This window comes from Sorex araneus, chromosome 2, assembly GCF_027595985.1.
Source record: "Sorex araneus isolate mSorAra2 chromosome 2, mSorAra2.pri, whole genome shotgun sequence".
NCBI lineage: Eukaryota > Metazoa > Chordata > Mammalia > Eulipotyphla > Soricidae > Sorex > Sorex araneus.
Window position 1 is genome coordinate 25,799,458 of NC_073303.1, and position 13,642 is coordinate 25,813,099.

At 60.5% G+C, this 13,642-nt stretch overlaps 1 protein-coding gene across 2 annotated transcripts in view; it reads right to left on the reverse strand.

Moving 5' to 3' along the window:
• Positions 1 to 535: 535 nt before the first annotated feature.
• The window catches only part of PPARD (peroxisome proliferator activated receptor delta), a 70,970-nt gene continuing 57,863 nt past the window's right edge, over positions 536 to 13,642 (reverse strand). For both annotated transcript variants that reach the window (XM_055128223.1, XM_055128224.1), the window contains 6 exons: positions 10,503 to 10,733; positions 6,818 to 6,969; positions 5,866 to 6,004; positions 5,297 to 5,499; positions 4,399 to 4,849; positions 536 to 2,735 (listed from right to left, as the gene is read on the reverse strand). In XM_055128223.1, coding sequence (XP_054984198.1) covers positions 2,488 to 2,735; positions 4,399 to 4,849; positions 5,297 to 5,499; positions 5,866 to 6,004; positions 6,818 to 6,969; positions 10,503 to 10,632 — 1,323 coding nt within the window. In that variant the 5' untranslated portion in view covers positions 10,633 to 10,733 and the 3' untranslated portion in view covers positions 536 to 2,487. The remainder of the gene's footprint in view (positions 2,736 to 4,398; positions 4,850 to 5,296; positions 5,500 to 5,865; positions 6,005 to 6,817; positions 6,970 to 10,502; positions 10,734 to 13,642) is intronic.

A 13,642-nucleotide genomic window follows, 5' to 3' on the forward strand; every position in this document is an offset into this window, starting at 1 on the left:
TAGCACAGTGGTGAGGGCGTTTGCCTTGCACGCGGCCGACCCGGGTTCTAATCCTAGCATCCCATATGGTCCCCTGAGCACCGCCAGGGGTAATTCCTGAGTGCAGAGCCAGGAGTAACCCCTGTGCATCGCCGGGTGTGACCCCCCCAAAAAAAGTTATTTGCCCTATTACTCTTAATTCTGTGTGTGTGTGCGCGCGCGCCCACGTGCGTCTATCCTATTTGAAACCCCCTCCCCGGCCCAGGTCAGCATCCTCCAGAGCAGTTCCTGCGCTGCTCCTTGTGTGTGTGTGTGTGTGTGTGTGTGTGTGTGTGTGTGTGTGTGTGTGTGTGTGTGGCGGGGGGATGTGAGGAAGGAGGGGGCAAGAAGATGGCAGCTCCCATGAACCAGTATTGAGCTCTGTAGCCAGAGCCCCAAAGTGTCCTGTGTCCAACCAAGTTTCGCGTCCCCCTCCCCTTTGGAGATGAAGAAAACCAATCCCGTTAGCCCCGCCCCTCCCCCCGGAAAAACACGCAAGGCTCCGAGTTCTCCTAAATCAACTCTTAAATATTTAATTCCCATTTATTTAAAGTTCCGTCAGTCTGTGTACACTATTTATATTAAAAACACAGGAAGCTGGGGCTCCTAGCAAAAATATACATTTCAGTTTTGGAGATTGTTCAGACACTGAGAAGGGCTCTATCCTCAGCACCAGATGGGGGGCGGGGAGCGCGCACGAAGGGGAGGGGGAGGTCAGGTCGTTTCCCGCCCCAGCACTGGCCCACTGGGCTTACCCCTGACCCAATCCCTGGTCAGTTGGGGACCGGGGTGCGTGTGGAGGGGACTTGCAGGGAGCAAGAGATTTGGGGCCTGGGGAGGAACCTGACAGGTGCCAGTGCCATAAGGGCAGAAGCTGGGCAGGGTGAAGCTGGAAGGGCGGGACCTGGGAAACCTGGGCGGGGCGGGGCGAAGCCGAGAGGGCGGGACCTGGGAAACCTGGGCGGGGCGGGGCGAGGCTGAGAGGGGGAGACCTAAGGACCTGGGCGGGGCGAGGCAGAGGGCGGGACCTGGGAAATCTAGGTGGGGCGAGGCTGGGAGGGTGGGACCTGGGTAATCTGGGCGGGGCAGACTAGGAGGGTGGGACTTGGGAGTGGCGAGGCTCGAGGCTCGGGTGGGGATTCTGGGCTGGGATCTCCGTGGGGGCTGAGCCTCCCCTTAGGCTTCCCTGCCCCCACTCCCGTTTCTGGGAGGCCCGGGCCAGGCGCTCAACCCTTAGGGATTTCCTGGCTGGGAGAACTCCCTGCCCTCCTGCTGGGACACTGGCCTCTCCCCTGGGTGCGAGTCACTCCGCCAGGAGTAAGGGGGTGGAGGGGTGTGCAAGATCACGGTCACGGGGTCCACGCAGGGCAAGCTCCCGGTGACCAGCTGGGCTGAGTCTGGGGTAAGCGGGTGCAGCAGGGCTATGGGGACCAGTGGATGCCAGTGATCAGGGTGCTGTGCCAGTCCGCTCCCCCCTCCCACCTCCCCCCAGTGCTCAGCTGACTCAGCAGGGGCGCGGCCAGGCCCTGGGAGTCCTGGCTGGTGGGGGCGCGGGGCGCACAGCCTGCGGGAAAGTGACCTCAGTGCTCACTGGAGTGGCAGCTCCAGGCAGGGAGTGTGGGGGGCTGAGGCGCAGCGGGGCTCCAGCCTGGGCCAGCATCTCCCGCCACAGAGAAGAGAGCGTGGCCGAGGGAGGGCGAGGGCTGACCCCAGGCAGCGCTGCCGCTCCGACCTCCCGCCTCCTCTTCAGTGGGGGCCCCCCCGCCGGGAGGGAACCCTCTCTCCAGGCTGGGGGTGCCCCCAGCGGCCAGCGCAGGGGGCAATCGGTGGCGCTGGCGTGGAAGACGGACACCAGGAGGAAAGGGTGGTGGGTGGGTGCCCGTAGGGCTGTGCTGTGCTGTTGGAGTAGGGCCAGCCTGGCGGGGGAGGGGGGATGCCGGGGCTGGCCTTGGGGTGGGGTGGTGACCTTTGGGGGGTGGCATCCATCCTGGTCCTTGCTCAGGGCTGGGCCCAGTGACTGGAGGCTGCCATGTTGCCACAGTTGGGGGGTCACAGTCAGGCCCGCGTCGGGCCCAGAATGCTTAGTGTTTCTTTGGATGGCTCAAGTTTCTTTGCTGGGAAGACGGAGCAGAAGTCGGGGGGTTCCCCCTTCTCTGCACCTCCTGCTCCGCGGACAGCGGGGACGAAAGCGGAGGTCCTGTTCTATGCTGCTGGTGAAACCGTATAAACTCACCAAAAGAGGGAAGAAAAGGGGGGCCGGTTAGGGGTGGGGTGGGGGGAGGGGGCCAGAGAAAGCAAGAGAAGGGACTCAAGAGGAAGAACACAGAAGTGAGAGGAGAAAGGGGAAGAGAGAAGGCGGGCGGGGAGCAGGGGAGCCGGGGTCTGGGCCAGGGAGGGCGGTACCGGGGCCGGCTAGGGCCCGCGAGTCCCTCTGTCCCCCTCCGTCCGGGCCCGTCCCGCAGGCGCCCCTCAGTACATGTCCTTGTAGATCTCCTGGAGCAGCGGGTGCAGCGAGGTCTCCGTCTCGGTCTTCTTGATGCGCTGCATCATCTGCGCGTGCTCGGTGACCAGCTGCCGCAGGTCTGCCATCTTCTGCAGCAGCTTGGGGAAGAGGTACTGCGCGTCGGGGTGGTTGGCCTGCAGGTGGAGCTCCAGCGCGCGCAGGATGGTGTCCTGGATGGCCTCCACCTGGGGCACGTTCATGAGGCCCGGCCGGTCTGTGGGGAGCACGTGGGGGGGGGGGGGAGGAGGGCGTGGGCGGGAGCACGCACACGGGGACCACGGGGGCAGGGGTATTCTCCCCTGCCTCCCCCCGCCACTGGCCCACCTCCTTAAATTTTTTTTTTGCTTTTTTTGGGTCACACCCGGCAATGCTCAGGGCTGACTGCTGGCTCTGCACTCAGGAATCATTCCTGGCGGTGCTCGGGGGATGCTGGGAATCAAACCTGGGTCGGCTGCGTGCAAGGCAAACGCCCTACCCGATGTACTATCGCTCCAGCCCCCCCTCACAATTTTTTTTTTTAATTTTGCTATACCAGGGGCCGGAGCGATAGCACAGCAGGTAGGGCGTTTGCCTTGCACGCGGCTGATCCGGGTTCGATCCCCGGCATCCCATATGGTCCCCCAAGCACCGCCAGGAGTAATTCCTGAGTGCAAAGCCAGGAGTAACCCCTGAGCATCGCTGGGTGTGACCCAAAAAGCAAAAAATAAATAAATAAAAAGTTTTGCTATACCCCAGTGTCCCACAGAGGATGTGCGCCTGGTGCTGCCCCTCTGGGAACCAAGTAGAGGGTCTCTCTGTCCCTGCTCCCACTGCATTCAGCACAGAGCCCACCTGAGTGCTGAGGCTTTTTGGCTGACCTTAGAGAATAAACCTCCAGTTTACTGCCTTTGCGGGTGCTGCTTTGCTGTGAAAGTGGAAGACACTGATCCAGTTGTTTCTGTTGGGAGGTGCCATATCGTTCTTTGTGCAGGGGACCATGTACCCCGGGAGGCCCGCCTGGGGCGCCTACATACACTCCAGTCCTTGAGCCATCTTTCCAGCCCCCAGATCATTTTAAATTTATTATTAGTATTAGCAAGCTACCGAAAGTATCCCGCCCGCACGGCTGAGCCTGGCAAGCTCCCCGTGGCGTATTCGATATGCCAAAAACAGTAACAACACTCTTGGCTGTGTTCTGAACTTACTCTTGGCTCTGCACTCAGGGCAAACTCCTGGTGGTGTCTGGGGCCACATGGGGTACATGGCCACATGCCGCATCTCTCTGGCACAAATGAATTTTTGTTTTGTTTTGGGGGCCACACCCGACGGTGTTCAAGGTGTACTCTTGGTGGGCTCCGGGGACCACACTGTGGTACCTGGGATCACATCCAGGTTGGCTGCATGCAAGGAGAGTGCCGTACCCAATGTACTATCACTCCGGCCCTTAATGTGTCTTTTATCTTATCATTTGGGGGAATAAGGAAGGGGAAGAGGCGGCGGACTGGTGATGCACGGGGGCTAGTCCAGCCTCTGTATGTACATTAAACACAAAAAAGTGGGGCTGGAGCGATAGCACAGCGGGTAGGGTAGGGCGTTTGCCTTGCATGCGGCCAACCTGGGTTCGATTCCCAGCATCCCATATGGTCCCTTGAGCACGGCCAGGGGTAACTCCTGAGTGCAGAGCCAGGAGTAACCCCTGAGCATCGCTGGATGTGACCCAAAAAGAAAAAAAAAAAAGTGAAAGAAACACATGGCGTTCCTGCAGTCCCTGAGTCGCCCCGTCTCCCTATGGGCGTGTTCCCGGCCCCCCGAGGTGGCCCTGCTGCTCCCGTGCACCATGCACCACGCACGGGCAGCTCCCCGCTCGCCCCCTGCACCCCTCCCCCGCGCTCACGGACCTCCGCACAGGATGATGGCGGCGATGAAGAGGGCCAGGTCGCTGTCGTCGAGCTCCAGGGCGTTGAACTTGACGGCGAACTCGAACTTGGGCTCGATGATGTCGCTGAAGGGCTTGCGGAGGCTGCGCAGGAACTCGCGGGTGACGAAGCCGGTGCCGTTGGCCACCAGCAGCCCGTCCTTGTTGACGATGGAGGCCAGCATGGCGAAGATGGCCTCGTGCACGCCGTACTTGAGGAGCGTGACCTGGTCGTTGAGGAAGAGGCTGCCGAAGCTGGGGATGCTCTTGGCGAACTCGGTGAGCTCACGCACCGTCTCCACCGTGGTGCACTGGCAGCGGTAGAAGACGTGCACGCTGATCTCCTTGTAGGGCGGCAGGCCGGTCACCAGCTGCTTCCACACCAGCCCCTTCTCGGCCTGCCACAAGGTCTCGATGTCGTGGATCACAAAGGGCTGAAAAACAGGCCCCATTAGAGGCCAGGCCCTGGGGTGGAGCCCCGTCTCCGGAGCACCCCAGCCCGGGCCCTGGGTGTGTCATGGAGGTAACAGGCAGGAGGCCGCAGGAGACACACACACACACACACACACACACACACACACACACACACACACACACACTCACACACTCACCACCATGTGGCTGGCCTTGCCCATGAGGATGCCCCGGGCAGGAGGCTGCAGGACACACACACATACACACACACACACTCTCTCTCTCTCTCTCTCTCACACACACACACCCACACCCACACACCACCGTAACAGGCAGGAGGCCACAGGACAGGACACACACACACACCACCGTAACAGGAGGCCACAACACACACACACACACACCACTATACAGGCAGGAGGCTACAGGACACACACACACACACACACACACTCACTCACACTCACCGCCGTGTGGCTGGCCTTGCCCGTGAGGATGCCCCGGGCCTTCTTCTTGGTCATGTTGAAGTTTTTCAGGTAGGCGTTGTAGATGTGCTTCGAGAAGGCCTTCAGGTCGGCCACCTGGGGGTTGTGCTGACTCCCCTCACTGGCCGTCAGCCCTGCCACCAGCTTCCGCTTCTCAGCCTCGGGCATCCGGCCAAATCGGATGGCTGCGTGGGGGCGCGGGGAGGGACAGTCACCGCACTGCCCGGGAGGTGGCCGGGACCCAGCCCGGCCCAGCCCAGGGACCTTGGCCACTCCCAGCTCAGCCTGCTGGTCTACTGGGGCACCCGCGGCACAGTGTCGGCCCAGGGCACTGAATGCTGGGGAGGCGGGTGGCTGAGAGACAGTCCTGTTTTGGGGCCCGGGTACATTATCCGGGGCTGCAGCTCGTGAGCCGGGGGTGGGGTGGGGGACCATCGGGCCCGGAGCCCAGGGGACGCAGGGCAGCAGAGGGATGGCTGGGCCATGCCCACGGGCACTGCTGGCAGGGGCCGCCCTCAGTCCCAGCTCCCCGAGTTGGGTTCGGGCCTCACCGTTGTGGGACATGCCGAGGGCCAGGCATTTCTGGAAGCGGCAGTACTGGCACTTGTTGCGGTTCTTCTTCTGGATCTTGCAGCTCCGGTCGCACCTCTCATACTCCAGCTTCATGCGGATAGTGCGACGGAAGAAGCCCTGCAGGGGGGAGGAAGCGGGGACTGAAGGGGGCCTGTGAGGGGGCCCCCTGCCCCCTGCGCCAGGGGTTCCGAGTGGCCAGATGAAACCTTCCTCATTTAAATAAACAGGGCGTTGGGGTGCACGAGGGAGCGGAAAGTAAACAGTTCTAAAATGTTTGTACTAATTGATACACTGTATTTATTTTCCCCCACAAGGATAAGAAGTGTGTGTGGGTGGGGGAGGTGCTGAGGACTGAATCCTGGGGGTCACCAGCAGGCTGGTATTCTTCCCTGGGCCACGCCCCAGCTCATGATTGACATCGAGACTTGTAGCGACATGCAGGGGGGTCACTCCTGGTGGGTTCTGGGGACCCTCTGCGGCGGCAGGGATTCTAGCCTATCTCTCGGCCGGCTCTCCAAGCTCCTCTGTTGACACACAGTTGCATCCTGGGTGACCCCCTGCATTCGTCAGTGTGTGCCTGGGTCCGTGTACTCTCTAGGTTGCGGTTTCAGAGCGCGTGTACTACTGACAGGGGCGCCCTTGGGAAGAGGCACCCACAAAGTGGCACGGGAGAGAGAAAGGGCACCTCTCCCTTATTTCTCAAAGCAGCCCAGGAGCTGAGGGGTGGCCCCACCAGGTAGGGGGGTGCCTATGGTGGGGGAACCCGCACCCAGGAAGCCCGGGGGAGGGGCCTTCCCCCCCAAGGCGGGGCTGGGAACTGAGGCCTGGAGTTGATGGAGGCAGGCAGAGACGGGGGAGGGCCCCACGACGACGAAGCTTCTAGGGAATTCCAACGCAGGGGCCCTCAGCCCTGCCGCCCCAGCAACGTACCTTGCAGCCCTCACACGCGTGTACGCCGTAGTGGAAGCCCGATGCCTTGTCCCCGCACACACGGCACTCCATGTGGAGGCCGCCCGAGGCCCCGTCACAGCCCATCTGCAGCTGGTCCAGCAGCGAGGGGGGCGAGGCGCTCCGGGAGAGGTCTGCAAACACAGAGCGTGGGGGCCGCGCCTGGCGCCGGGCTCCAGGACCCGGCCCCCCGGCCGCGCTCGAGGCCCCCCGGCCGGGCTCCTGAAGAGCCGCGTGGCCCCGGGGAGTCAGCCTTCCTGGGGATCAGTTTCTTCATCTAGAAAACAGGTTAAGGACAGCTTTTCTGGGCTGACCGGCCTGTTTTTCGCTTTTTTTTCTTTCTTTCTTTTTTTTTTCTCTCCCTTTTCTTCTTCTCCCAGACCTGGCACAGCAGGTGTCCCGGAAATGATCACAATCTGGGCTAAGTCAGGGCCTGGGGCTGGTGGCGGGGCAGGCGGCGGGAGGAACCGCCTGATCCAGAGGGGGGCTGGGGGGGCGGGGGGGCAGGCGGGGCGGGTGCAGAGGGAAGTGGCAGCAGACAATCTTTCTAGACGGTCTTTTAGGAAGTGGCGCTCAGGCCTGCGCGGGCGCTCACGGGGTGGTGTGGAACCGCTCTGTGGGAAGCGCGGGGGTGCGGGCCCGCTGCAGCGCCCCGGCCTCACGGCCCTGGGAACGAGACTCCTGCAAGGGCGGGCGATGCAGACCCTGTGAAGGCTCCCTCTCTCTCAAGGCGCTCAAATCCCCTCCCGGGGAAACGGGTGACGGGGCCGGAGAGAGGTCAGGGCGCGCAGTGCTCACTACACATACAGGACACCCGGGCACTGCCCCGGCAGCACGGGGAGGGAGGAGTGAGCACTGCCAGGGTGCTCCCCAAATGAAGATGAAAACCAACCAACCCAAAAAGCCCGGGCCCTGTGCATCCCCCCGGCCCTGTCCATTCTCCCTGGCCCTGTCCATTCCCCAGGTCCTGTCCATCTCTCCGGCCTGTCCATTCTCCCTGGTCCTGTCCATTCCCCTGGGCCTGTCCATTCCCCAGGTCCCGTCCATCTCTCCGGCTTGTCCATCTCCCCAGCCTGTCCATTCTCCCTGGCCCTGTCCATTCCCCTGGCCCTGTCCATTCTCCCAGGCCCTGTCCATTCCCCCGGCCCTGTCTATTCCCCAGGTCCTGTCCATCTCCCCAGCCTGTCCATTCTCCCTGGCTCTGTCCATTCTCCCTGGCCCTGTCCATTCTCCACGGCCCTGTCCATTCCCCAGGTCCTGTCCATCCCCCCAGGCCTTTTCGAGGCACAGATCCGAGCAGGTGCTGGGAGCCGTGGCACGGACCCGAGGTCGATGCCCTCTGGGGGACAGTGAGGACAGTGGGAGTGTCCGGAACCTCTCCACGGGACACTCAGACATGAGCTTCTGCCCTCAGAACGGGCACGTGCCTGCAGCCCCCAGGGCTGGACAGTTCCGGAACTCCCCGGCTCCTGCCCGGTGCCAGCTATGTGATGCCCTTGGAGGCTCAGAGGTCCCTCCCACAACTGCCCGGGCAGCTGGCATGGCAGTGCCACACTCTGTCTCCATTCAACAGACGCTTGCCGCAGACCTCCTGGCCACAGGGCAGTGGGGCTGCAGGGCAGGTGACAGATACACAGAGACCCCCCTCTCTGATCCATTTCTCTAGGGCAGGGATTCCCCCTGGGAAGGGGCACGGGACAGATGGCATGGGAGGTGGGGGGGAGGAGGTGGGGGAGGGCTAAATGGATGGGTGGGGGGTGGACGGATGGGAAGGGCAGCGCTGGGGGGAGGGATGAGGGGGCTGGCTGGCTAGATGGGGAGCACGGAGTGGATGGGAGTGTGTTAGACGGGGAGGAGGGTTGGGAGCCTCAGATGCAAAAGGGGGTCACTTTCTATTTATCTGCTTAAAGAAGGAAGATTTTATGGGGGGTGGGGCGGCGAGTGATTTTCTGAAAGTTTTAGTTTTGGGGCTGTGGCAATGCTCAGGGTTTACTCCTGGCTCTGTGCTCAGGACTCACTCCTGGTGGTGCTTGGGGGGGGCCACATGGGATGCCGGGGAATCAAACCCAGGTCAGTCATGTGCAAACACCCTTCCCGCTATACTACTGCTCGGGCCCCTTATTATTTTATTTTATTCCCTTCTGAAAACAGACCAAACCAGCAGCAGAGCGAGAATTCTAGAAGCATCCACGGTGCGGGGCTGACCTTGCAGCCAGTGCGCGGTACCTGCTGTGTATACACAGGGCGCTGGTCATTAGCATGGGCTCGCCTTGGCAAATGAGCCATGGCAGAGTGGAGAGGACAGCGAGCCCTTGGGCAAATGTTTGGACTCAGCACAAACAACAGCTCCCGAGAGGGTCAAGTATCCCTGGCCCCGTCTCTGACCCCAAGCTGAGCAAACAAGGCCCTGCTGACCTGGTTCGCATCGTTTCCATGCGGGTGAGCTTTCCAAGTGTAGGTGGCCACTTATGAGCGCGGAGAGGGGCGCCGGGAGGGGCCAGCTGGCTACTGACTTTGCTGAAAGGGCACAGCTGACATCTGCACAACACCCTCCCACGGAGCTGCCAAACTCCTCACGCTGCAGGAATCGGGGACTGGGTTTATCACCGGGGGTCCCGATCGCCTGGGCTGTGGGCACCACCACTGCAAAGCCGGCCCTGCCCGGGCCCCGCCAAGTGCTTGCTGGGTGCAAAGGAGGCCCCAAGGCTGGGAGGCACGAATGCCCCCATTAGCTCCCAGCCAATGGGCTTTTTGTGTTTTCCTTTAGGGCCATGCCTGGCAGTGCTCAGGGCTTACTCCGGGCCTGGAAATCACTCCTAGAAGGCTCAGGGGAACACATGGGGTGCTGGGGGGATTGAACCCGGGTTCACCATGTGCAAGGCAAGCACCCTCCCTGCTGTATTATGGTTTCAGCACCCCTCTGAGCCTTCTTTTTTTTTTTTTTTTGCTTTTTGGGTCACACCCAGCGATGCTCAGGGGTTACTCCTGGCTTTGCACTCAAGAATTACTCCTGGCAGTGCTTGGGGGACCATATGGGATGCCGGGGATCGAACCCGGGTCGGCCGCGTGCAAGGCAAACGCCCTACCCGCTGTGCTATCGCTCCGGCCCCCCTCTGAGCCTTCTTAAAGGAAGCAGGTCGGTGCTTGCCGGGGGCTCCCGGCTGTGGGCAGTGTTTTCAGGGGTTTAAAAATCACAGAGGCAGCCCGTCTCACTGGCGGCTAATACAGAGGGCAGAAGAACAGTGGGAATGGGGGCTGGAGCGAGAGCACAGCGGGGAGGGCGTTTGCCTTGCATGCGGCCGACCCAGGTTCCATCCCCAGCATCCCACATGGTCCCCTGAGCACCGCCAGGAGTAACTCCTGTGTGCAGAGCCAGGAGTAACCCCTGTGCATCGCTGGGTGTGACCCCCCCCCCCAAAAAAGGGGAAAAAATAAATTAAGAAAATAAAAAAGTGGGAATGATGAGGACAGGCATGACAAGTGCCAACTTGTGTCACGCCCTCCAGGGCCCGAGTCCACATCCTCTGCCACCCGTCCATGTGGAAAGATGGTTGGCTGGCACGCGGCTGTGCCGAGTGGTGACACATGGCCGGCCAGCCATGTGGCCCCCTCCCCTCCTCCCCCGCTGGCTCCTGTGCGTGTGTCTACCTGCCCGCTGGTGACTCACCTGTGTAGCTGCCGGAAGGCAGGGCATGCTCTGGTCCCCCATTGAGCTCTGGGGCTCCCTCTGCCTCTGCCACTTCCTCTTTCTCCTCCTCTTCCCGGCCCGCAGGGGCTTCCTCCGGTGGCCGCTCCATGGCTGATGACCCCTCGGCACCACGCCTGCAGGTCCGGTCATAGCTCTGGCACCATCTGGGCCTGGACGCAGAGGGACCGCTACAGGGCAGCTCCTGTTAGCCTGGGGACGAGGCGGGCAGGCCGCAGTGAGGTGGGGGAACTGCCCTTGACACCCGGCTGTGTCCACTTCCCCGACCTCCTTGGTGACACAGCGGCCGCAGCACGAGGCCAGATCTGGAAACAGATGACACCCCCAGCCTCCACTCTTTGCCCACAACAATGGTTTTAATTTCTTTTTGACTTTTTTTTTTTTTTGCTTTTTGGGTCACATCCAGTGATGGCTCAGGGGTTGCTCCTGGCTCTGCACTCAGGAATTACTCCTGGCAGTGCTGGGGGACCATATGGGATGCTGGGGTTGAACCCAGGTCAGTCATGTGCAAGGCAAACACCCTCCCTGCTGTACTATTGCTGTGGCCCCACTTTCTGACTTTTAATCAAAACAATCTTTTATCTTCTGGTGTTGGGGGGGGGGACACATTCGCAGTGCTCAGACCTGGCGGTGCTCAGGGTCGACACATCAGTGCTGAGACTGGAATCATTGTCATGGCCAGGCCAGTGGGCAACCCCACCCCAAGCATGCCCCAGGAGCCACAGAGCCTGCCTCGGAAGGCCGGGGCACAGGCACCCCACTCTGGGAGAGGTGGTGCTGGGGGCCACCCCGGGCAGCTCAGACCCACCCCCACCTGCCCTTTTTTGGGGGACCCCCCACACGGTTGCTTTGCTTTCTCCCACCCTCTGGATGGGTGTGCCCCCTCAACTCACGGGGGTCATTCTCCAACACTGCGGGGGGCCCAGCCCCAGAGAGTGCCTAGGTGGGTCTGGGGAGACCCCGACCCTCCCGTCTCCAGATCTCTGCCTGGTGCCTTGGATGCACTGCAGGGAGCCCCGACCCGCAGTGAGTCCCCCTCCAATCACAACTCCGCACCCCACTTCCTCATCCCCCTTCGGACAGCCGAGACCACGTCCTTAGCGGGTCCTCTGCGGGCAGTTTGGAAACTCAGCCCCGAGGCCCAGGCAGAGGGCCCCTCCAGGGCAGGGGGCAGGGGTGGGGGTGTCAGCAGCCACAAAGGCTGTGGAGTGAAGGGCGACGCCCCTACATGCTCTCGGGAGCAGGGGCTGTGACAGGTCCAGTGTGGGCGCAGGGGAGCAGGGGCAGGGGGACGTGGCCTGTCCTGGTAAGTACGGCGAGGAGAGAAACGTAAGCAAGGCCCCGGGTCGGGGTTTGGGGCCAGAGGAGAGTCTAGAAGCCACGGACAGAGGAGAGGGCCACGGAGCAAGGGGGCGGCGGTGAAGACCCGGGTGGGGAAAGACACCGGGGCACAGGGGAGAAAAGCAGGAAGTGTAGCAGGGGGGCATGTGAGTGTGAGAGCATGTGCGAGTGTATGTGAGTGGGTGTATGCACAGGTGTGGCGTGTGCGTTTGTGTGTGTGACAGTGTATGTGCAGGTGTGGTGTGAGTGTATATTATGTATGTGTCATGTGTATGTGCATATGTGGTACATATGTGTGCATGTCTGTGTGTGTGGATGAGTGTGTATGTGTACACATGCAAGTGTGGTGTGCATGTGCATGTGTGTGAGGTAAGTGTGTGTGCATTGTGTTATGTCTAATTATGTGTGAGTAAGCATGTATATGTGTATGTGTGGTATGGGTGTACATGTGCACATGTGTTATATATGGTGCATGGCGTGTGCACACGTGTATGTGGTTCATGTGGTGTGTGTGTGTGTATTTGTGTGCATGTGCAGTGTTCAGGGGAAGGAGCCCCTTCTCTCCAGCTTACGCAGCGGAAGAGCAGTTGTCAAGCGAGGGAAGATGGGGCAGGAAGAAAGGCAAAGATACTCCAGTGGAGAAACTTGGCACATGACAGGAACCAGCAGGGGAGGAGCAAAAGGCATGAAAGGACAGTAATTAAAGTCGCACGGTACTGGCACATGAACACACAACGGCGAAGAACAGAGTCCGGAAACAGACGCAAACGCATATGGAAGCCAACGTGATAAAGCCGTCAGTTCCCAGGCTCTCCCGGCGTGGGGCCGTCCAGCTCCCTGGAACAGGGCAGTTTCTGACCCACGCCTTCATCCGAGGTAATAAACTGGGAGAAATGACTGAATCTCATCTGGCCAAGGGCTCTTTCAAGGAAAAGCCTACGAGTAAGACCAGCAATCCCAGAGGAAAACAGGTCCACAGCGTGAAAGAAAGTTTGCACAAAAGCCATGCAATTGGCTCTTAAATATATGAGGTGCCCAAGGTTTTCTGGCTGGCTGCTCCCCTTTCCAGGAAAAAACTTTTCCTCAGTGCCTGCAACTGTGTCTCAGGAAAAGACTAAATGAGATGCTCTACATTAGTCACTAAAAGGAAACGCAAACCCACACAGCACTGACAACGCTGTGCTGAGGATGCGTGAGGCCCTGGGTCTGACCCCTGCCACTGTGGTGTGACGCCAAAGGAGGCGACACAGAAACAGGCCTTTCAGCAGTCAGGTTGAAACAAACGCTGATATACTGTCCCCGAGCTCGTGGGGAAACATAATCTCAAGCATCACAGGGGAAAGGTCAGCTGGTGAAAGTTCTCCATGTCAACCGGGCCACATGTATATACATCACAGGGGCACGTTCCTTTGGACTCAGACCCTCCACTCAAAGGTTAGATATCCTCTGGATGGACTTCTGGAGAGTGACAAAGTATGGCATGAATGTGTCAGCTGTTATTTCACCAGCAGGAGGTGAACAAGAAAATGTCCAGTTTTATCATATTTTTCTTTTTTGGGGGAGGGGAGGATGGAGGCCACACCCAGCAATGCTGTGGGATTACGCCTGGCTCTGTGCGGTGTTTGGGGGCTCTAAGGGATGCTGCGGCTCGAACTCGGGTCCGCCACGTGCAAGGCCAGTGCCCTGCCCATTGTACTATGGCTCTGGCCCTGACAAATGCCCATTAACAGAAGATTTGTCACAGCAATTCTGATAGGGAA